Here is a 26,482-nt window from a genome sequence, read left to right on the forward strand (position 1 = left end):
AGGTAAACAAAAAAAAATTCATCGTTTCTAATGACTTTATATCACTTTTTAAAAGTGTGTTGAATTATCACTGTGTTATCATGGAACCATATTACCCACGCACAGGCTGCGCCTTAGTGGGTTCCCATTATTTGTATTGATTTATATAATATTGTTTGTAATTACATTAATTAATGTAAAAATTGGGAAAAAATAAAGGAAAAAAAAGAAGAATATATGACGCTAAAACGAATGATAAATGAATAATAATAATATGTGGCTAATTTATATAGTGCGTTTTCGTGAAAAATTACCCCAGGCGCTGTACAAATACATCCATTAAATAATTAATGTGTCTGAATAACAGAAAAGTGTGTATGAATGTGAATTTAGCAAGATCTGTGTGCCAAGACAGAGTTGTACGGCGAACCATCTCTCTAATTAAACCTGCATAGAATCGATATGATTGTGATTGATCATCATTAACGTTAGTGGCTTCCAAGACTCCTAACTACGACCCTATTGGCATCCTCAATAAGGGTATGTTTAAGGTAGTGAGGAGGGGAAATTCGATGGCGAAGAGGAAGGTGGGGAATAACCTGGCAATTCATATCTGGTCAACACGGCTATAGTCGTTTCAAGCAACTTTCTGATTCTGATTGTTGGTATTCACTCCGGGATTTGAACTCGCAACTTCCGACTGAAGATGCCGACATTATAATCCTATAAGAAATCTGATGTTTAATTCGCAGAAGATTCCGAAGAACGTGTCACCTCGACAGGTAACTTCCTTTAGGTTTACGGAAGGAACTTGAGTTAACCTTCTTCCTGAAGCGGATAGACTTACTATAGACATCCTATTTGTAATGAAATGTCTCACTAGAACTCGTAGACAATCAATGCATCCTTAATTAATTATATCTTTTAGAATCTAAATTAAATGATACGCAATTTGTATTCTCTTCGTCACCCGTATAATGAAGGATTAATGTGTTAACGATTGTAACACAACAATAATTGAATGCATAACATGTTTGCTTTCTGAAAACATAATAATACCGACCCATAGTACAATTGAATGTCAACAGATAATTCATTCATATCAGGTTCACTGTCATCGACATTACACAATTACAGTGCGTCTCAATAAGGAAACAGGACTTTTACAGATGTAACTAAACTAACCCAATCATTTACTGAAAATTTTAAAAATCTATTTGTATAAAAAATATGTTTCTTTCTTTGTCCCTCGTGCGTTCCTATACCAGGATATAACAGGAGTGTTAAGAGAGTTGTTAGCCAGACGCATTCATCGCCAAGATCTAAACAAACCTCAACCACGAACCCGGACACCCCTGCTAAGACTGTAAACGTAGCGAACCACTTGGATTGACCTATGGCAGAGGTGTAGGTTTTCCATACAAATTTAGATAGAGTTCAGAATTCGTCCATACCAAAGGGGAATCTATTAAACGAATTGCTCTTTTTTCAAAAGTCATATCTGACTTACGTTGTCCCTTAAGAGGAAGCTACAAGCCAAAAATGTGTATATTCTTGGCATACCTTATATCGTAGGTAATAGGTATTAAAATCGCTTGACAAACGGAGTCTAGAAATGTTCAATTTCAATCACAAAACTGGTTTTTATTTATTTTGTAAATAATTTTATAAGAAAGCAAAAAAGTTAATCAAGTGAAACTGTCACAGATAATCTTTGCTATAATATTGTATTTTTTAAGTTGTTTCCTTTACACGTTCATACATTTCTTTTGAAAAAAAAAATAGTATTTTACATTTACATTTTTTATTGATTAATTTATTTTTTATTTGTATTCTACTCAAGCGAAACGGTAGGAAAACCTTCAATTTATCTAAAGCATATTTTTTGATATTCATAATGTACATCAATTCGTTATAAAGATTAATCAAAATAGTGATTTAGCACTAAGCTTCGCCTTAACGCCCCGTAGTATTCAAGTTCTGTTATTGGATCATTATAGGCTAGTTGCTTGACAGAACTGAAATAAAAAACAGAAATTGAAAAAATCTTTCACAGAACTTGAAAATGAACGTTGAAATTTGATGAATTGTTCGAATTCTCCGAAACAAACCGTCCTAAATTTAAAGTGTTTACTTATATTCTTCCATTCTATCGAAGTGTCAAAAATACCTACATACATTAAAAGTGTCCTCATTCAAATGAATTACCTGTAGGTATGTGTTCTAGTCATTTGTGTTTACCCCTAAGAAGCTGTGAAATCACCTACGTATCACAAATACTGAGAAGATATCGTAAATAAATTATTTGATACGTAGTCGTTAAGTAATAATTATCGCTATTGGCATTTTAATTGTTTTTTTTAATACCGATAAAACGAAATATATTATGTTTATTACAAGTCGGATAAAAATTATATATTTGACCCTGATAACAAAATAATTCCAGATATTTTATCTTATTCAAAATAAAGTTTTTTTTTCAATAAATAAGAGACTCATCGTTATTATCAAATTTTTCAATTCTGTTTGATGACGTTTCAAGATTAATTTTGATATAATTTTGCTAAAACACTGCAATAAAACATTGAACGCTATAAATAAATCGTTGTTGACATTGATTATTTTATTTTGATATGAGTTACATACGTTGGGGTTAACCCGTCATATCGTTGTTAGAAACAAATAAATATATACACAGTCAATCAGGGGTATTCAATTTTACAAAATAACTAGCGCAGACCAGTGAAAAATCACGGGATAGTTTGAATTCTTGAAAAATCAGTTCCAATTAAAAAATATATATATATATATTACAGGTAACTCAATTTTTCCCATTATGTGTTACAATTTTGAAAATGAAACTTAAATTCTAAGCAAAATTTAGTTCATTGGTATGTTTGATATTCATTCTGCCAAATTTGATTAAAGAAAAAACGTTTGTTCGTGTTCTTTGTCCGAAATAATTTATGTATCTCTATACACCTGCGTATAAAAAGATGGCTGTGGGTTTTTTTGTTTGTCATCTGAGATTGATGAAATTTTGCACACCTGATATTCAAAACAAGAAGTTTAGAAGTGTACAAGAGCTTTTGAAAAATGACCCCCACCCCATTTTCGAACCCTTTAAAGCGGAATTTTAATACTTCTTTGATGAAATTTTGCGCACTTGACGTTCAAAATAGGAAAATTGTAGTTTACATCTGATTTTCAAAATGAATGGGTAAAGCCTGGGCAACGCTGGAGACTTCAGCTAATTTATAATAAAAGGAACGCACTGTATTTTTTTTTGAATATTCAACAACTAATTCCAAACTAAATCCAAACACTGAAGCTGCTGCCAGACGCAAAGCTCACATCAAAAGTTAATGTACAGCGCATCATCTTTTCTACCGACACACGACGCTGTCAAATATTTCTTCCTATGGTAGGAGAGGGGGTCAGTTGAATTCGAGAGCGGCCGAGGAACATAATTTCATCTGTCAAAGTGACAACTTTACTTACTGACAGCTTGAGCACGTTTTCGAAATGGATGATACTTGTCGCCTATTGCTGGATCTGTTGGACAGCTCATCCTCAGATGATGATGCCGCCAACTATATAATTATAAATGCTATTTATAAACTTTTTAGATTTTAAACAATCTGCGCGTAAATAGCGCATTTTCACATAACCTGACATAACCTCTCCGTCGAATCAGGAAATTCGCAGTTCGCACGCCGATCGACGAAAGCGACATATAATAAATTATTGTAAAATAGGCTCAACTTTCGTCCAAGCCGTCCAACTTTTATCAAAAAACCGAATGATATTACCATATAAACATACTGAGATTAAAAATATGATTAATTTTGAAAGGGCGAAAATTTGTTTACTTCAAATTCAAATATTGATTATATTTATATTTTAAATATATGTTAAGTATGTTTGCCAAATAAAGTTTTTTTTTTATGTTTCTAAATTTACTAGCACACATGACGATATGAGCTAACATAATAAATAAGAAATGCATTATTAGGCTGCTTATGTCATGGCTGTCAAAGGGAACACGGAACTTAGTCGGTAGCTCCGTAATTAAAATGACCCCCTCTCCTTTTTACGGCGGAGAGGGGGACGCATAACTTTTCAAATATCGCGTCGGGAGCGGTTACGTAAAATAAATTCGGTTAGCGAAGTTCAGAACCACACTTATAGCGCGTTATCTTTTTACGTGTGTCGGGTCTGTAAGGGATTGTATGGCGAGCGCTATTGTGCTTTATATTATCTGTTGATGTGAGCTTTGCGTGTGGCAGCACCATTATCGCTTTTACACGCTAAAAACAATAAGCAAGCGTAAACAAGACAAACGGCTGTTTCTCAGTAACTTTTCGCACTATTGGAAGTGAATACATAAATATGCATTTTTAATACACATTTACATTTCAATACACATTTACATTTCAATAAACATTTACATTTCAATACACATTTACATATCAATACACATTTACATTTCAATACAAATTTACATTTCAATACACATTTACATATCAATACACATTTACATTTCAATACACATTTGTGTTGTTTGGGTCAACTCTAATTGCGTGACCTTTATTATTTTTAAATAAAAAGTTTTTCCTTGTTATAATTATATTTCAGTAGAATTTTCAGCCAACCGTTTACAGAAAAGACTAGTTGATTCGCCAATCTTTAGTGTGTATGTTTTACAAGAAGTTTAGACAAATAACAAGATTACATCTAATAACTTCCTGGACGTGAGATCATGAAATTTGCATGTTCCAAATTATTTTTGGCACTCGACGACCATTAAATTAGGCAAATTTAGGCCCGTTTAAACAGTGGCGGAATTTTAAGAGGCGGAAAACGCTATTTAAGTATTAATGAAGGTTGAACGTTTTTCTTTGATATGTATTTTTGTGTGACACGCAAAGAGTCCCACTTGTGCCGGACAATTGAAGAAGGAGAAAAAAGATTTCGTTTTTTTTTATCAAGATACTGTTAAAATTAAAAATGTGACTGCATGACCATTTCCTAATAAAAAAATAGTCATTTAGAATATATCTGAAAACGTGTTCACGCAGATGGACACAAGGTGAATAAATACGGACAATAATAATATGGACAAGATGCGAAAATATTATTATTTTGAAGAACACGTGTTCCGACTTCCTCATAACATATTCGTGCTTTACTGATAGTTTATTATATTTCATCTATTATCATTTGTCAATGCATTCATTATAGGCCTCCAGTCCCGTTTTTAACAGGAAAACGAATAATTTGACAAGATTTTAAAAAAATTATCAATATTTCATATCAGTTAGTTCAAGTGGGATTATGATGGGACTATGGCATCCCAATTGGGGTACGTTGTGGGGCTAAGGGAGTGGAAAAGGTAAGGAGATGGGAAGAGGATGGTTAAGAAGCATCTGGCTTGGTCAACTTCGATTCCGAACTATGGTCTTACACCAGGGCGATAGGTACTGACTCACTTACTAATAAATATGTTAATTTTACACATTTGATAAACAACCATTTACTTTATTTGTTTATCAGTTGTGAAAATTTTACTATACGTTTATTGTAAGGCCCTGAGAAATGAAGTTGAAACAGATAATTGCTAGATACAGTGGGTGATCAAATTTTTAGAACCGCCTTGCAAAATTTGTTCATACTGGAGGAATTTGTCACAGATCACTCTAATAGGAAGGTAACTGTAATTGCTAAACTTTCTAGTGCGACTGTGGACCGTATGAGGACAAAACTCCTTCGGGACCAATAAGTGACGCATTATTGACGGGACTTGCATCTTCCATTCCCAACCGAAATATGGAAGATGGCGAAAAAAGAAATTTCTTGAATAATGATCGCCAACTGATCGAGCGCTTGACGTAAAAGCAAAAGGCTAAGAAAACTGTTCAAAATGCGTAGAAAAAAATATACCAAGAAAAAATAAGGCTGAAGGGAGAAAAATTAGTATTGCAAATTTATTAAGAATCTCTTCAAATTATTGGTAATCTGGTTAAAAACGGGATTGCAGACCATTTCCTAGTAAATTTTTATTATATTTTAAATATATCGGAACATGTCTTCATGCACCTGCATTTGTGTTTATAATATATAATGAAAAAATGCGAAAATGTTGGATTTTTATGAACACGTGTTCCGATATCGTGATAACACATTGGTATTTTACTAAAAGTTTATCAGGAAACCTATCGATTCATTCGTCAAGGGCCTGCAATCCCGTTTTTAATCAGATTAAGAAAAATTTGATGAGTGATGAATGATTTCATTTTCTCCGCGTGTCAAAACATTTGGCAAGTAATATATACTTTTAGGCAAATGTACTTTTATGTATATTTTTAAATAAGGTAACATTTTATAATCCTTTTTTAGGTTGATTAAAATATTTTATGCAAAAATAAACCTACAACAATAAGATAGTGTCAAATTCAACAAAAACAGGACGTGGTGTTTCACAGAATTTTAACAATTCGTCAGTTTTCAAAGTTAAAATTCCAGTTCTGGGAAAGTTCTATTAAATTTCTGTTATTAAATCAATAAAGGATGGTTGTTATAGGGCTTTCATAGAACTTGAATATAAGATTTTAAATTCGATGAATTGTTCAAATTCTGTGAAAGGTCATAAATATGCAAATTTTACACTGTAGGTGATCTGAAATATTGATTTCCCCCACCTCAGATTGGTCGGTTCCGTCCACATGATGCCCGCACATCGCTCTGAGTCGCTCTCAACTAGCAAATCAATAATTAAGCAGTCAAAGAGGCAAAATAACGTGCATGAAATCAATTTTGTAATATTTATTAACTTTCTTGCTCCTTGGGAGCGGCTCAGTGGTTGTTCGGGCATCGTGTGGACGGAATCTATGAAATTGATCGTTTGTTTGAGAAAGAATTTCGATATTTGAAATGTTTTATCAATTTCACCTGAAGTAAGTGACATATGAGCATACTTTGGGTACACGGACACACCCACAACATTCACACTTCTAACTTTTGTATCTATTCAATTCTAGTTCTCCCGATAAGAAAAGTGGAGATCTATTATTGTTATCATCTGGTTTATCAAAACTTAAGAGAGTAGTCCCAATTTTAATAAAGGTATTTAGAAATATGGGAAAATGTATGTTTATTATTTATTATAAAAATCATTTATATTATTTATTATACATGATTTTTAATGTTTGCCGGTCTCTGTTTCCTCCTACAACATGAGTCTTGAAAATACCCTCAAAGATGACAAAGGGAAATTATTTTCTTTAGAGTATGTTAATTTTTTTTTATGGAAAACTATTTTATTTGTTTATTTGATATTTGGTTGGCCAGCAAACTCCAATGTTGATGGATTAAAAGTTCTTAGAAATAATTAATTTTACGTTTAAGGTAGTAAAATAAATAAATAGCCTAATCATTTTAAGGCCCCGTAGTAAACGTTCAAATACGGTTTGTAAGGGAGGTATGTACCTAAATGCGAATGTAAGAGGGAGCGCGCTAATATTAAAAAACGCTAGCAATTAAGCGAAAATTGTGAAAATATTTAATAAAACACGACTCGTTTGAAATAAAGCGAAAATCTCTCGAAAAATTCTTTAGTTGCATCTAAAGATACACTGTGATTTTTTTCATGTCTATAACATATTAAATAACAGAACAAAACGTGTTTTTAATAATTATCGGAGCTTACTTTACGTATTTTTTTTCTATCGATGCAATTTCATATAATTAACGTTTCGACATAACAAATGTATAAATATTATCTTTAAAAATAACATATATTTTTTGTAGAACTTAAATCTTAAAGAGTTATAGACAAACTTCTTATAAATCGGTAGAATTTGGGAATGCGTTTAGTGGCGTTGCGTGACATGACGTCAGACACTGGCAATCTTCGTGTCTAACGACGTCTTCGACGGTTCGTATGACGTCAGACCAAGTGATTTTCCTCAGTCTCTGTCTCCGGTCACAATGACTCTTGATTGGAAAATATAATTTTTCTTCAATATTGATGATAATGTTTACATGTTTTATCTTATGATAACTTGGGCGAAACGATGCCAGGTCACCGGCCATGATACGTCAAACTCATGCAAAACATTACACAATAAGAACATTAAATGTTAAGAAATGTCCGCAATAACTTCGCGCTCCATTTCTCCCAAAACGCTAAACATTAAATGAATTCGCACGTTTTAAAACGCGACAATGCACACGTAAAATATACACAGAAATAGTCTATACCAGTGATTCCCAAAGTTTATATATTAATTTACGGCGTATTAATGCCAAAGCATGGAGATCGGTGGTGGAGAAAATAAAATGGACGAACCGCGACCTCGATAAGATGGCGCCGAAAATATTTTTTAACGATTTTAAATTTTTCAAATACGTAGGTACATAATTCCATGTCAATGTATAATAATTTCGTATATCTTTAATGGTTAATGTTAATGATGATTTTTTTTTATGAATAAATAATTACTAGTAGTTCTATGAACAGTTAGTAGATCTCGCGTCTAAAAGTATGGTTTCTAATTTTCTCTTATGTAAAATCTTAACCAGAATTTTCTCTGAAATTATAAAATTTCTAAGTAGACAGTTTCTGGACCGGTCGGTGGCCGAGTTGACATCGCGTTTGGGTCCCACCCAGGCGTAGTGTGTTCAATTCCTCGGCTGGCTAAGTCCTCCATCACAACACAAGCAACATTTTCAGCTTACTGTGGTGGTAGTAGGAGATTTTCAAATATTGTCAGGTTATTCGTAACCCGGGAATGTTTGTCTTTCTTTTAAAAAAAAGAAAAAAGAAAGAAAAGATACCTACCTACCTACCTACCTACCAACTTAATTAATAAACGCAACGATTTCACATTTGAAAAAATAATCCATACTGAATTATTAAAACGGCCACCATCTTGAAACCGGAACCGGAACGTTACAAACAAATTAACAGATAAATGAAATGGAAAATGATCGAGTAAAAACAGGATTTCGCTACGTTCAGTCAATAACGATTTAAAATATTTTGTTTGAAAATTTGACATTTTTGACGTCACGCTACCCAACGCCGGTGACAGTCGTCCTACCAGCCAATAGCGTTTTCTCGTGTGAACTCGTAAACAATTCAAACCATTTAGGAATATGAGGTTTTAGATCATTTAATTCAATAAATTGAATGAATGAATGAATGAAAATATTACAATAATACCTACATTAATAAAACTATTAACAGAATCAGAAAAAAAACTTTAAATCTTCCACACATAATGAACGGAGTTCTGTAAAAATAGCCCGTTATTAGTATAAAAAGGCGATTTAAAAGACTGAATATTTTGTTTTTTAATAGGGGACGGTGTTCTGAATAAGTTTGGGAAACTCCGGCTTAAGTTGAATTGGTTGCAAATGTGTTTCAAAACAAAGAAATTAAACATAATGATATATCATTGCGCTGCGTACACCGTTGTTGTTCTCAGTTCAAAATTGGCTAGTTGCCATGGATACCAAGTGGGAAAATTATACTAAAATAGTAAAATGTAATAATTAAATATACAAATTTCGATTCTGTTCTCTGTCTGTAACTCCGGTTCAAAGACCTCTTGAACTTTTGGATTGAATTTAAGGTTCATTTTCAAAATTTGTAAAAAAAGTTAGTTAAGTACCAGCCTGTAATATAATATTTTGAATCGCCACTTTCAAAATTGGAACTGTTTTATCGAGAATTCGGACTATCACATTTAGAGGATATAGGAAGCCAAAAAAAATCACTTTTTACCCCCAATAGTCTAATTTGACCTTCAACGCTTTAACGCCGGACGACCGGAAACTACCGAATTCAGTCCACGCGTATTTTTACTCGAGTCTTCTTCTTTCGTATGATGAGGGGGTCAAAGGGGGACGTCTAGGTCTGTGAGCCATTCTAGGGCCTCAGGCGTCGCCATGTCAACCTCATCAATCCCGCCGGGGAATGAATGGAGCGGGCATTATTTGGCCACATGTTCGGTGATCTGCACCGCACCACATTCACACATCGCCAACTATTTTAGTCCCCATCAGTGCATCATGTGATAATAGTGGAACACTTTTCGACGAAATATCAGTACGCAATATCGCCTCTAAGACTATCCCATGATTTTTTCACTGGTAAGTGCTAAGGTGCATACTTAAATAGTATTTGTCTATTCGCTTTATTTTATCTCGATGTTTTTTAATACATTCACTTTTCACTTATCCGGTCACCATCGAAAATTCTGTCCTGTACGGTACCTAATAATCAAATACTTTGGCCAAGGAATCGAAGTGTTTTGTTCAAATCGGTATAGACCACACTTCTAGAGATTATTTGTTCAGTGTTCGAGATAGAGAGTATTACATTTATAAAAATGCTTTCTTCTTTTTCTGATACACTGTCTTCTTGGGGGTTGGCTAACACTAGTGCAATCTTCACTTTACAGACTGCAGTGCCAAACATCTAAAAATCAATGCATACTTTTACCAAACACATTATTGATTGATTCAAAAAATATTTAGTAGCTGGGGTTTTTTGGATATATTTTTTTTACGAGTAAGGTAGGTACAGCAATTATGAAATGAGATGCAAATAATTATTTTTATGGAGTAATTATCCAGAAAGGAATTTATTGTTATTATTCACAGTATCTCAAACAATAAAGTTAATCTCAGAATTAGAAGCAATTTATCTTCAATAACACTTCTTCAATGTGATCGTATCTGAATATACTAGTAGACTTAGTGCATAACGTCATTGTTTAGAAGATATTTATAACATAACATCTCTACGTCACTACATATTTAGGGTGTATCGATTTTTAACTTTTTTTTTGTTTTCAAATTCCAAGTTGAGAAAAAGTTGCTACTAGGTACCACAACTTACCACAAAAAGTTTTGGATTTTTAAAAAAATGTTTGGGTCTCCCGCACAAAGCCTAAAGTTTTAATTTTTTTCAAAAAATATCCAATTTTTTTTAAATTTAAAAAAATAAAATCGTTACTTTTGTGTTTATTCCAAGTTAAAAAACAGTAATATTAGGGCATTAAAATAAGTAAGAAACGATTTTTTTTTATAAAAAATGGATTTTAGGTCTCCCGCACAAGCCCTAAAGTTTGTTAATTTTGATGAAATTTTGTAATTTTGTGTACATATATGAACCATGTTATTTTTTTAAGTTTAAACCACCGGAATTAATTTTAATTTTCTTACAGAAGGCATAAAATGAGTTCAGAACACAAAAGTTACGATTTTATTTTTTTAAATTTAATTTTTTTTTTATATTTTTTGAAAAAAATTAAAACTTTAAGCCTTGTGCGGGAGACCTAAACATTTTTTTAAAAATCCAAAACTTTTTGTGGTAAGTTGTGGTACCTAGTAGCAACTTTTTCTCAACTTGGAATTTGAAAACAAAAAAAAAGTTAAAAATCGATACACCTTACTACATATGTTCCCCAATATAGCTAATGTTCGTCAAAATTACGATCATCAAATGCAAATCTACCTGTTTTCTTATAATGTTTCTACCTCGAGACTCGATGTAGATTTTCAGAAATTCTTGTGGAAAATGGAAAAACAACCTTCAGAAATATGTCATACACCGTAAAATACATGGACATCAACTCGAACGGAGGTAAACACAATCAGTTAGTTAAACAGGTAAACAGAACGTAAATAGTCACGTTACGCGTTACAGGCGAAGGTTATAAATAAGAATCCCTCTGCCTTTAGGCTGACAAACAAATCACATACTAGATAATTCTGGAAAGAACGTCTGGAAAGGGATACTTGAAATGAAACTAAAGTAGTAATTTTAACTGTTTATTTTTAAGTGAATACCGCTCAAAAATCCCAACTGTCAAATCTGTCCAATGAAAATTTACACGGATATTTTCTTATCGATCAGGTGTCTACCATCTACTTGACGGTTACAAACAAAGACTTACATATTTCAAATTAGAGAAGCTAGTTAAAAGACGAAACATAAATGACTCTGACGAAATTGTGAATAATCAAGTAGATAGTAACATAGTCCATCAAATCAAGTTAAACGCCAGGCCCAAATTCACTAGAAACCTTAACATATTTTGGACCGAAATGTTTGCCAATAACACTGGGTATTTTATTCCTATGTCTAGAATGTCTCGATCATACAATGATATTGCTAAAAAAACATACTTGCATAGATATTTTCGTAAATAATATAACTTGTTTCAAGAGATATCTCCACAATTTCTGTACAATTATGTCTTGTAATTTTGTAATTTTAAGCTTAGTCTAAAAAAATACTGATGTTGTGTTCCTTCAGTGAATGTGCAAATGTGAATGCTGCAGACACATTAGTCTGGGGACATTTATATTTGTATGTAAATTTATTTTCAAATAACAACAAGAATGTACTTTAAATGTCCTGTTTGTGTCTCAAATAAAATAAAAATAAACTTCTCCCAGTTGTCCGGAGCGAGTGGGACCATGAAATAATTAGTATATTACAAGTTGAAGTGTACCCAGCGTTACTGGGGGTTATCTTTAGGCGATATACGTATACCATCGTGGGTTTTTCTGTAGGCCTTTTTAAGATATACAATTCCGTGATACATTATTTTGATGTAGGTATCTCATAAGGTTTAGCCAGCGTTAGCAATGTAGTGCCCGAAAATATATTTTTACAACTTGATCATTAAACATTGACTTTTCTCTACTTTCTATAAATATAATATACATGTATCATATTTACAAACCTTTCGGAATAAAGTCTCTAAATGCTAGTAAAAACCATTGTGCATATCAAAATCCGCTGCGTAGTTTAGAAGAGCCAAGCGCACAAACAGACAGACGCGGATAAGTGACTTTATTTTATACTATTTAGAGATGTAGAAGGAAAACTAAAAAAAAAAACAGTACAACAAATAAATGAATTCTTCACATTTTAATTTTTCCATATAAATATTTTTTGGTAACCTACTAAAATGTGTTTAATTAAATGAAACAAAATAATAAACAATTCATCACAATAATGTGTTATCAATATGGTGGAATGTCGACTAATAAATGGATATGTGTAGTGAGACTTGGTAATGCCCACGTACTTTCTCATTGATAATTTTATTATAAACTTGTAAATGAGTAGGTGTACAAAACAGTAAGTTGTATGCAAATAAATTTACGCGTGTTTATATTTTTCCTATGCTTTATAAATACATCTATTTGAACTTCACTTCCTGACAGCCGATCTATCTGAAAATCGGCAGATACACTTGCTGTCGATGACAATGCAATCTCTCAATTTTGGTGGCAATCGCGCACACACGCATTTCTCTGAAATTCAATGACATTACAGCAATTGATTTAGTGACCGGATAACTCATCAAAATGATAATTTAATACACCTACAAAAAATGCTATAAAGTTATGAAAAGTGATTAAACAAAAAGTAGGTTAAATAGCTACATATTATGTAAGCTTGCCTTGCCAAGTTGAATCTTTCGATCATATACAAAGAAAGCAGCTAATAAAAATGTGCGGTGAGAAAATGAAGACAATGTTGGTAGTTCTTATTTTAAGTATGATACAGTTACATATGACCGAAGGAGATAGCGTCCCATTAGCTCAGTTGGTAGAGCGGTGCCCCGACAAAGTAAGGGTCCTGGATTCAAGTCCTAGATGTGATCGTATCTTTTTTTTATTTTTTGTTTCAAATTTTCGTTTCTGAATCGCTAATATTGTCTTCAATAATTAAATATTATCGATTAATTAATAAATCAAACAGAATCGGGTTTTTAGCTATACAAAAGGACAAAATTTTAACATTTATCAATATTTACTTCCAAGCAGTTCATTTTACACGAATCATTAAATGAATCAATATATAAACTGCATGCTGTTTGACCATTCCTAAATATAAGTACCTACATGGAAAACTGCCTATAGTACTAAATTTAAGTGCCTACATGGATACAGTACAAAGGTAAATTTTATTTAATCATTTATTAATTTTCGGGAAATTGACAGTTTACATTTATTTCAATTTGTACATGACTGGTATTTAACCAGAATAAAACCTATTATGGATTTCCTCCTTGTGACTTTACCTCTACTGAGACAGCATAATAAGGAACTAGTAAATTTAATTTGTGATAAAGGAATATGAATTCCAAAATTTCAAATCATTTATCAATACATTTATAGCCATGGATAGAGATTGTAGATATAAATCAAATCATAATAGAAATATAAACAATAGAGACTTAACATTATTCACAAACCATCAGAGAAATATTCTTTTATGGACCTCTTGTATTTGGTAAGTTCACAATTGAAAATATCCACCTAGGATAATACGCTATTATAATTATTGCATAGTCTGTTCAGTCAAGAATTCTGCTTAGAGTTAGTTTTGCATTGATCCACTTAATATAGATATCGGAATAGGTATATACGTTTTCAGCCAACAGATTTTATTTTTTAAATATAAATAGGTTATTTTAAATTCTAGAATGAATTCGAACAAACATAATAATTACAAAGAGAACAGGTCATCCCTTTGTGATTTTGTTTGCTTTTTCATACAACTGTGTACACAGATGACATACTGAAATATTCAATAATATTGCACACTTATTATTGAGCATGTCATCTTCACACGAAGCATTTGATTAATCCTGTGGTTTATCTGCTTATTTACATTTCTGTTGGTATTCTTTGAACATAATATTTATTATTTGCTTAGTTTTCGATAAAAATTTGTTTTACGCATTGCAAATCGTACAAATACCTGACTAGGGCCGTTTCCCCGCAGGGGTAGGCAGAGAAGATTGAATGCTGCACAATAATGTCTTGGCGCACCTGATCGCTTCATTCAAAATCATTTATTGTCTTAGGACGGGTTGTTTCACAGTAATTAAAATGTAAAATTATCATCTAATGGACATGCAGCGCCATTTCGGTGTGTTGACAGTTGCACAGCAAGGTTCCCGTTAAATGCGATTCTTTGAACTATTCATCAAATTTCAAAGGTAAAATTCAAGTTCAGCGAAAGTCCTATTAAGTCCTATGTTAATCACATTGAACTTTGAAATTTGGTGAATTGTTTAAATTCTATGACACAACCTGTCCTTAGTCACAATTTGATATAAAGCTGAAACTCACCTAAAATCGGCGTTTAACAATGAGCTCTCAAATTTAAAAAAAAATGTCGCTGAATGGCAAATGGCATGATAATGATATTTTTGAATTTCTGCGAAACAACTGGGCCTTACATATATCTACTACTATTTTGTTATACTGACTCTTATAAGGCCCAACTCGTAAATTAGATTAGAGTATTGAAATGTGTAATATTATTTGATTCCAAAAAAATTCTCAGTAACACATTCCGTGATTTTTCTCTGATAGCAACTGGTAACAAGTTTTATCATAAATCTAACGAGTTTCTACGTTAGGTAGGAAGTATGCAAACAGAAATTAATGTAATCGTCATTAGTAATGATTTGTCACCTTGGCATTGTGAAAATGTCATCACAAACAATGCAATTCAGAATCATCTTCATCTCACTACGTTTGTTGTATATTCAGTGGCGTACCGCACAAGCAGATAAGGCGAATGTTAAATATGTATTTTTTTTAAATATAATAATAGTTATTTTCCCAGTCACAGCATGTCAACTCATTTAAGGCGATCCCATGCGTAGCAATGCAAATTCATGTTTTTTTGGTTTGAAAATTTGAGCACTTAGAAATGTTTTAGATGCTTTAATAAAATACTTCGAGTAGAATACATCTTGGCCTATGAAATGATCCAGTAATTTTTAGATAAGTCTTTTAATGAGCCTAGAAATAAATAATGTATCAGGCCTATAAAAACTGCTTTAAAGTTCAAAATCTCCTACTTTCGAACGCACTTTCGGTTACGGTTTTATTGTATAATGTGGCAAATTAAGTTCTTTATAAAATGATCGTAAAACAATTAATATTTGTGCCTGAACGTCCGCAAAATAAAATAAAAGCCACTTTTTGGCGATGTTTTTTTCTTGTATTTATCAAAAAAGACGGATGGTGTTGAACGGGAATTTAAACTTTATCGTCATCTACATAAGTGGTGTTATTGTTAGCGGCTTGATTAAAAATGTTACACGACGTATGGCATTGCCGTCGCGCACTACATTCTACCGTAGCTGAAACACATTTTTCTAGCGATTTTCGTGTTTAATATCTTATTTATATATGTTTGCTAAATACATAATAAATAACATCTTAATTAAGTATGCTCTCCGAGGTAGAGAGGTATATAGTCAAAGACTGAAAGGATAAAAAATCACCATTCAGAATGGAAACCTTCGCTTTGAAATGGCTTTAATAATAATAATAAGAATTTATTCCAGAATGTGTGCAGGGGTAGTGCAATGCAATACATTCCATATTTGAAATAATATACATAATTAGCGCTAGAAAAATAATAATAAAACATGGGTGATTCCGATAGGCACAAAAAAGCGGAATTTAAGTAAAAAAGATCAAATATAAACACAAAAATGAGTGTAAGCAGCCGTTTATGGAGGATATTTGCACATCTCTCGTCTCCAGAGGGGACTCCATCCAGGCAACCATGGCAGTGATGATTTTGTTACTTGATTGGCGTAGTCTGCGCCATAAGCTTCCCATGTGATGGGAAGAAGAAGCGGAGAAGCGCTCTGAAAGAGTGTACTCGTCCCTCCAGGAACATTTCTGTGGCGCTGCAGTATCTCGGTAGGCGGAATAGTTGGCGATAAGCATTATTGTGGGATGCAGTGTAATCCACCCACAGTTCTGACGTGTACAGCGAAGTGCAAAATGCGTTGAAAAGTATATTTTTCTCGTTTGTACTGCAAAGGTGAAAATGCCTTGACAGCATACCTGCTCTAACGGATATCGCTCTTCTTTTCCTTTCCATATCCTCGATGTCTTTCAGGTCGTCTGTGTTAATATGTTCCAGGTATTTGACGCTACGACTAGAATCCATTTTCCTTCCATCTAGCCATACTGAAGGTGTTAGCCGTGTTTGGTAAACAGATCTGAATATGGACTTCTCCACTTTCCTCTTCATCGTCTCCTTCCCTTCCCCAATCTTCAGCCTCAAAACACACTTCACTGGCTTCAGAGAGTAGTTAAAACCAGTTGGAAATAGCGTTTACAAATCCCGCAAGGTTTTCAAAACCCGCGGGATTGCGGGATCGCGGGATAGAATTTAAAAATCTCAACCCAGTTTTTGTGTATTTTGTATCAATTAGCCTTAGACTCGAAAACTACTGAATCGATTTTGCTGAACATTTCAAACTTTGTTCTTATTATTGCCAGGAGACATTATCTGTGCACTGGTATATAAAAGTCGAAATTATGTGATTTTTTAGGTAGCACCAATGTGGTATACAGAAGTGAATAATGGAAGTTGGACGTGCCCGAGGAAGCCGTGCCACGATCAAGTAAAAAAATCTTTTTAAAAGTTGACTTTTTCAATTTTTTTGAATAATATTATCTCCAACTTAAAAATACATCAATTTTTCAGGTACACTAGAATTCACAACCTCAAAACTTTACTTCGAACTAAACCTTACCCTGTGCAACGCCGGGTACACGTCAGCTAATATAATATAAAAGCGACATTTAAAATGAAGAATCATCTTAAGAACTAGTCAAATTATAAACAGTAATTGAAAATATAACATAGTAAGTATTTCTTATTATGTTATATTTAATCATAAATAAATTCTAAAAAATATTATATATTATCATAAATAAATTTAAAAAAAAACATAACTGTCACCGATAGGACACTGACTCTACAGTAATTTGAGATAAATCATCTTTACCACAAGTAATATTATAAAAATTCACTGAAACATTAACATAATTAGTATTTTAAGAACACTTTGATAAAAAAAATCCAATATGGAGAGTCACCCATACGTGAGCAGAATTTTGTACACAAAATCCCAAAAACCGCGAACCCTGCTTCCACCTTAGTTGGTGAGACTGTCATCACAACATGTTTTTTGTGTATTTTTTTTTATCTCGCAAATTCGGCACATAGGAATCAGCGGGATCAAATATTACTGAAAACCCGCGGGATTGCGGGATGCGGGATTGCGGGATTGCGGGTTTGCAAACCCTAGTTGGGACCCTATTGCAATAGTCGGGCTATGGCTCCGGACAGTCGGTGGCAATTATCATGTGTGATTCCAATAAAATAAAAACATAATTTGATCGCCAGTAAATAATTTAATTTGCAAGTGTCCAGGCGTATATAAAGTTACTTCAAATATAAAGTCATTTATCTTGAATCTTGGTGATTATAATAATGTAAATATTCAGCTTACGTTTAAGCACACTAATTGTGTTTTAGGGCTATCCATAAAGATATACTAATGTTGTGAGATTATGTTTTCTATTTTATCAAAGTGCAATATGTCCATATAATAGATTAGAAAATAATTTTCTCACTGTTTTTGAAGGACAGTTGCCTAATAATAATGTCAAATGAAGATATAACGTTTGCTACGCTCATACTGTGAAACTTCAAGATGATTTTAATGAACAATCATTCTTTGGATCCTTGGCTATCATTTAAAAAGTCAACATAATTTTGAGGTCTAAATTGTCTTCTGCCGGCAAATATAGTCAGTCGAGCAGCCATTTGTGGTGAGCAAGTAGAAAAAGATTGATGGAAATAATGAAAACCCCTTACCCATAGAATGAAGAATAATAAAAGAAATAACTTGTGAACTTGTTTCGTGATACAAATATTTGCACAATCGAGGCTTAAATTTCCGTTACAAAACCATGTTTACGAAATGCAAATGGAATCAACAATGTTGGACGAGTGTAAGTAAGGGATGCAAAATCATGTGTTTTTGGTTTGAAAATTTGGTCGCCTAGAAATGTTTCAGATTCTTTAATTAAATACTGCGAGTAGAATATATCTTGGCCTTTGAAATAATCGAGTATTTTTAGATAAGTCTTTTTATAAGTCTAGAAAAAAATAATGTATAAGGCCTATGAAAACTGCTTTAAAGTTCAAAATCTACTACTTACGAACCCATTTTCGGTTATGATTTTATTGTATAATGTGGAAAATTAAGTTATTTATAAAATTATCGAAAAAAAATTAATATTTATGCCTGAACATCCACAAAATAAAATAAAAGGCTCTTTTTGGCCATGTTTTTTTCTTGCATAAATCAAAACAGGCTGATGGTGTTAAGCGAGAATTTAAACCTTATCGCCATCTACGTGAGGGTTGTTATTGATAGCGTCTCAATTTAAAATATTTCACGACGTAGTGCATCGCCTTAAGGCTCTTCTAGTTTTTTCTTCATTCTACGACCCTAACCTAACCTAACCACGTATTGAGTCTGCTATTTTTTCACTTTTTTATCTAAAATTTATAAGAAATGCGGTCCATAGTCTAATTTTTACATTTAAATGGATTTTTCAAATTTTCATAACGCGCGATGGAAATTGAATTCAGAGATGAAAATAACTACGTTGACATAGAAAGTCCAAGCAGAAATAGCTATGCAAATTTAATAACGCCATATCTAAGTTGTTTTGTAGTTTTATATGTTTCCTTACTTCCATTGAATATAAACCTTTTTCACCATGCTTTTGCATGACTTGCAACCACAAACTGTTGTCATGCAATAGAAAATTACATATTTGCTGTCTGTTTTTATACAACAGGCAGAATAGATGAATTATTACATACGTACATACTTGTAAATCACAGCAGATGAATCACTTTTCTAATCTCATTTTAAAATCACTTTTATTATTACGCCTATTCTACCGCCTTATAATTTGTGCGAGATGACATCTAATATCTTTTCTCTGTGTGGTCAACTAAATGGTGACTGACTGTTTTTAGTGAGACAAGATTTTTATGCATAGCACAAAGGATAAGAAATTATTATAAGCAATAATTATTCTACTGAAATATACCTACATACAAAAATCTCCCGAGAAAGAATAAATGCCGCCGACGGGAATTGAAGATAGAAAATTCAATATATTACATTGAATTATTTGGCGGGTTGTAATAATCCAACAAAGCTTAGTGGTTAGAGAAGCTGACTGGCAATCAGAAGGCTGTGGCTTCAATTCCCGTAGGCGGCATTAATTCTTTCTCCGGAGATTATTTCAATTTGTTGCCGGTGAAATTGATTATTATTATTTGTTACAAATGTTCGGAAATGAGAATATTGGATTATAAACTAACTCTCTAGAATTTAAAAAGTAGGTATATTTATTTATGAGGACATATATATTACAACCTTATGTCAACGCATCCTCGAAAAAAAATTGTTTCTAATTTTCTTTTATTTAGGTAATAAATCATAATAATAAATTGTCCCTATTAAAACTTTCAGAAAGAAAAATAAACACAGATTTAATAGTACTACATAAAATACTTCATTACAAAATTGACTTTCTGAGTTACTCCAATTAATCAGCATCCACATACCCAAAAGATCTTGCCGAAATTTAATACCCTTTTTATTTTTACAACACCAGGACACTGTCTTATCAAAATTCCCCGATTCCAAGACTTCACAGTCTCGGAAATAAATACTCTGATCTGGGAGATATATTTCATCTTAAAAATAATCAATATAAATATTGTTTATTTCAATTCTTTTATATATCGAGACACAAATAGACATCTATAATTTCCGCAATATATATATTTGTATTTTGAATATCTATTTATGTGAGACTTCTTATCATTTTTACTAATGTATCTTATTTTATTATATGCTTTTGTTTTTTTTTTGTTGTATTATGTTTCCTTTATTGTTTTAATTTGGTAGAATTTATAATAACTGTGATACTCGAATATTAATCTTTGTAGTGTGTAAAAGCTTATTAGGGCGTGTAATAATAAATAAATAAATAATCAAATGTTCCTCTGAAATCATAAGAGATTTAGGTAAGTATTTAAATGTCTACCTACTTAAAAAAACATTAATTTTAGTTGTTTTTTCAAATAAAGAATTATTCAATTTGTCTAAAATAATGTCACAATCTTAATGACAATTCTTTTTTCAAACTTTCTTCAGGCCGTTAGGTACCATGGTATTGAAAAATACGAAAGTGAAAGTCCAAATTTCAACGCGACCATTTCACATTTCGAAAAAGAATCTTCACTGAACATTGGCAACCATCTTGAGCCGGAACAAACAAATTATATACGAGTATATACTCGTGTCTCGTCTCACAGTAGGTACATAAGAGATGTATTTGATTGATTTACTAAACGTTAATTGCAAAATTATTTTTATTAATTTCATTTAAACTTTTTCCCATAATACTTATTTTAAATAGGTAACTTATTTATTTTTGCGAGCCATAGTTTTATATTTTCTGTCTCTCATTCCACTTGTCTGACATGACTTCCTGTAATAAGCCATTGCCTTGGCTAAATGGGTCTTTGTATATCCCCGTGATCACTATCCATCTAGGAAATAACAGTGGCGTTACAACAATCTGTCTCTCCACTGGGCAATGTTGGAAAGAAGATAATTAAGGGCAGAAAGATATAATTAGGGTCTAAATCTAAGAAAGTAAACGTAATGAAATGTAAGCTTGGCTGAAAGAGATTGAAACTGGGTTTGCTTCGATTCTCGGAAAACCGTTCTCAAATGTTGTAAAATATGGTTTATGGATATGTCTTGAAATAAATGCGAACACTAGATACTTAGGATTGTGTGCTGATTACAATCAATATATCTACGAACTTCAAACAGTAATGTCTATGAAAAGCGCCACTGAGAGACGGTATTTAGTTTTACCCACGCCTACTAATTGTTTTTTGCGAAAAGGTACAACAACTGTACCAATTCGTAAAAAGAACTTGTGTGCCTATTGCAAAGGTGCAATTTTTCTCGCTGTGCGCTTATATTGTACATATAGATCCTGAAAGATTCTGAATTGTGAGAATATCTAACAACAGAACACATGGCACAAGAATGTCCCATTCATTAATTTTCTGGAGATACATCAGAATTTGTGCTGAACCAAGTGACTCCCGATGCCGTCGACTGGCTGTATAATCTCAGCATCCCACTTTGACCTACACCAATTCTCTTCCACCATACGAAGAAGACAGTACAAATAAATAGCAGAACACATCGTAGAATAATGTCCCCATAATCAGTTTCCGGGGACACATCTGTGCTGAACCAAGTGACTTCCGATGCCTTCGACTGGCTGGATAACCTAAGCATCCTTCTTTGATCCACACCAACTCTTCTTCATTTTACGAAGAAGAATATATTTTTTGGATAGTGGAATAACCTATTGAGTAAATCTTCAAATTTTAATATTTAATCGTTGAAGATAATATCAACAACTTTCAAACGAAAAAGTGAAACACAAAAATCTAGGAAATGACTTCAGTATTGCTGGGCTTTGCTTTAACCTGAGTTAATCCGATCACGCCCTCTTCGGTCGTATTCGTATTCGACTAAACACCAACATCATCTTCATTTTCTTAACGCATTTTTTTGGCTGCTATTTTCATGTGTGATCGCAAGATTCTACCCGAATTTAACTGAAACCTAGACCATAGAGATAACCTAGATAAATACATCTATGTTTTTTTTTATTTGTGACGTCTATCGACTTTCTTAGGCTTAGACTTTCTAGGATGAAAATTCAATATTTTTGTAGTGTATTAACGTATTGAGTCAAACCTCAAATTATAATATTTAATCATTGAAAATAATATTAAAAACTATCAGACGAAAAATATGAAACAGGCAAGGATGAGGTCATGGGTTCAACTCCTAGATGCGATCAAATCTTTTTTTGAGTTTTCTCTTTTGCAATTTTCATTTGCGAGTTCAATGAAAAAATATCAGTTGTTATAAATATGTATTGTTTTCCTATATATTTACCTGTATTTTTTCTTTTTCCAGCCAACCTCGGCATCTTGGCCGTGGGTCTTACGATGGGGTGGACCTCACCTACCATCCCCAAGCTCAGCAATAACTCCACCACCCCTCTGGATGATGTTATTACCAAGGATCAGGAGTCCTGGATCGGATCCCTCATCACTGTGGGTGCTGCCATTGGTGAGACCAATCTCTTTACTTTTTACCATAGAAAACAGAAACAAAGTACTACAAACTACTACCAAATTTAACGGACCATCTAAGAGGCGCGGAGCGGAGTCAATGCAGTTTGTACGATTGGTGGAGGTATGTTTAGAAACAAATGCTGTGTGTAGGTGCGTTTTGCAGTAGTATGGGTGAAAGCGGGTAATGGTGATACGTTCTGTTAATCGTAGCATATCTCCCTTATTTCTATTATCTATGAATAATTGAATAAATAATTTTAAGAATTTAAGAGAACTTGAATGGGACTTTCACAGAAGTCGAAAATTAACGTTGAAATTTGATGAATGGTTCAAATTCTGTGAAACAACATATCCTTAATAATCCACATTTCTTACAAAACAGTTTTATCTCAGTAGAATTTTATACAGAATTTTTATTAATTTCTAACTTTGTATAAGCCCTTCACGTGTTATTTGACAAATATAGCCCATTTACAAAGCTTCGATAAGTTATAAAATAACTTTCACCTCTTGTTTTAAACAAATATATATAACATTCAACCGGTTACGAAAGCAAAAATATAAAGCCAAGTAAAACTAAAAAGAGAAAATAATATAATTTTATATCATTTCATTTCATTTTGACGCCAGTCCATCTCCATCTTAAAATTGTTTTATTCCAGGACCACTCTATAGTGGTGTAGCCGCTGACATGTTCGGCAGAAGGCTGACTATCCTCTCCAGCGGGATTCCCCTCATCATCGGCTGGGTCCTGGTTGCAACAGCCAAGGAGGTAGGCCAGCTGTACGCCGCTAGGATAATTTGGGGGCTCGCCGTAGGACAACTCTTCACCTGCGTACCAATGTACGTGGGAGAAATTGCTGAGGTAAGATCACACAGAGATCATCGTGAGATTCTATAGGTCAAAAATTTTGGGTGGGTGATATCTCTGCACTACCATTACCTTCGTGAAAACGTCTTTTGTTCGTCACTGGACATAATTTATGTTTTTGGCTTACTTACAAGAGCATCTCAAGATCTACACAACTTATGTTACCCTTCCCTGGTAGTCAGTTCCGTCTTTTCTCTAAGGGTACTTGGGGCACGAGCCCGGAGGCCCCCGGCTTGATGGGGTCGTTACTCATGGTATAGAAACATTCTTTTGTATTTTAATGTTTTCCTGTATGTTTTTGGCTTTCGAAAATTTCCCCAAATTTAGTGCAGGGCCCGATACTTCCCGCCCTGCTGCGCTGACTTACAACTTACTTTTTATCAAAGATGTGAAGTTCGAGATAAGAATGTGACTGAATTACAAATCTACAATTTATTTCCAGAACGACGTGCGAGGCGCCCTAGGGTCCTTCCTGCAGATGTTCATCACGGTGGGCTTCCTGCTGGCTTACGCCATAGGACCTTACGTGTCCTATTTAGCACTCTCCATCGTGTCTGTGGTGCCAGTGGTCATATTCATGGTGGTGTTCTTCTTTATGCCTGACAGCCCTAGCTATCTCATTAAGAAAGGTTAGTAGAAACTAATACTAGCTAGTTTTCCTTCGTTGCACTAGCAACATTTTTCCACTGCGAAAAGTAGGAAATGATCTCTTGTGGTAGGTTAAGAGGTACCCTAGTCTTCCTGCAAATTTTCATCAGGGTGGACTTACATTACTGAATTGCTCTTTACAATTTAATATGGAACTAGCTAAAGTCCCCGGCGTGGCCAGGGTTTTACACTGAGTTTTTTTAAAACCAGATGAAGAGAGTAATTATTCTCATATTTAGAACCTCAAGTGTTAAAAATTTCACCAAGAAGTATCAAAAATCTGCTTTAAGAGGTGGGAAAAGTTAATGGGGGCGGTTTTTGGGATTCGCACATAGCAACAGCGACCTTTTGTCTTGTTTCGTGCAAAATTTGATCAATTTCTGAATAAAACTGTAGATTTGTATAAAAATCAAATCTTCGCCACCCGCTACAGAAATTTTTCTTTACATACATAGATATGCATAGAATAAAGAAGAAAACTAGAAGTGCCTCCCATGGAAATGGATGGAAACAAACAATGTTCTATTTAACCAAATAACCTAGCGCTCTGTCTCACCGAATTTCGTAAACACAGTTTTGTATAGAAAATTTAAGCCACGGTTGGGCAAATATTTGTTTCACAAAAAACTTCTCCATTCTTAGGTTATTCATTATTATGTGATAATATGTTTTACACTGAAATAAAATAATGTCTACCAATTTCACACAAAATTACTAAAACCTTCAGTGTTAGATGTTTTTGTATTTTATACTGGCAATAGTAGTTTCCAATAGGTAGGAACTTATTTCATTCAAACATGCATGTATTACATAATTAGAGATGTGCTTTATTTCAAATAAATCCATTTCAAATGGAAATGCAAAATGCAAAATGGGTATTTTCCATTTTAAATGCTTTTCTAAAAACCATTTTGCATTTTGCATTTTAAATGCTTTTCTCAATGCATTTTCCATTTTAAATGCTTTTTTGCAACATTCTTCCTACTATCTCCACTCATCTTATATTCATAAGCCCCAAATATCAGTCGGTCCTCAACCTCGCTATGAGAGATAATTTCCATTTGTCAAGTTGCTCCCTGGTAAGAGCCCTGGCAATTCAGTGATACTATTACAAAAAATACTGATTCAAGTACTGAACATGGGGCCATGACGCTGTAATATTAAATGTTAGATAGCAGTTTCTATGTTTTTACGTTGGCAACATTAGTCCCGCGCAATTTTTTTGTGGTTTCATAATCTGTAGTAGTGGTGTTTTTACATGGATTTTCCATCATGTAATATGTTTGTTCTACATTGATGTCCATTATTAAATGAAAAAAATGTTTAAAAATTCTATAATTATTTTAATTTTTCGACCTGAGAAACCATTTTGCATGTTCAATGCATTTTGAAAATGGGTATTTTGCATTTTGCATTTAAAATGCTTTTCGAAAAACCATTTTGCATTTTGCATTTTCAAATGGAAATGTTTTGACCCATTTCCATTTTGCATTTCCAATGGTTTTGGGTACCCATTTTGCACATCTCTGTACATAATATGGTTATAATGACATAATTTTAGTTTTGTAATTTGTGGAAACAGTTTAATTGTTATTTGTAGTGGTACGAAATAACGACAACGACAATATCATTTTCTATAATACTGCTTAGTTTAAGTTGAATTCTATTTAATTCCGTATCCTGTGGCTCGCGTTTCTCGAATCAGTTTTTCAATTTGGATGATCTCCAAATTGAATCGGATGATCTCGCTTAACTCTGTTCCTAAAGTGGTAGTGGCACGAAAGATCTGTTGAATGCTTTCAAATGAACATCAAATCATTGCAGATTCTATTTTTTATAGTATTTATTAA

General features: G+C 33.1%; 1 protein-coding gene across 1 annotated transcript in view; it reads left to right on the top strand.

Annotated features, from left to right (window-relative positions):
• The window catches only part of LOC149411658 (facilitated trehalose transporter Tret1-like), a 50,408-nt gene that overhangs the window by 17,759 nt on the left and 6,167 nt on the right, over window positions 1-26,482 (top strand). The window contains exons 2-4 of the mRNA XM_089646945.1: window positions 22,953-23,108; window positions 23,776-23,978; window positions 24,427-24,613. Coding sequence (XP_089503071.1) covers window positions 22,953-23,108; window positions 23,776-23,978; window positions 24,427-24,613 — 546 coding nt within the window. The remainder of the gene's footprint in view (window positions 1-22,952; window positions 23,109-23,775; window positions 23,979-24,426; window positions 24,614-26,482) is intronic.

Source organism: Hesperophylax consimilis, chromosome 25, assembly GCF_061612785.1.
Source record: "Hesperophylax consimilis isolate HC1 chromosome 25, BYU_Hcon_1.0, whole genome shotgun sequence".
Lineage (NCBI taxonomy): Eukaryota > Metazoa > Arthropoda > Insecta > Trichoptera > Limnephilidae > Hesperophylax > Hesperophylax consimilis.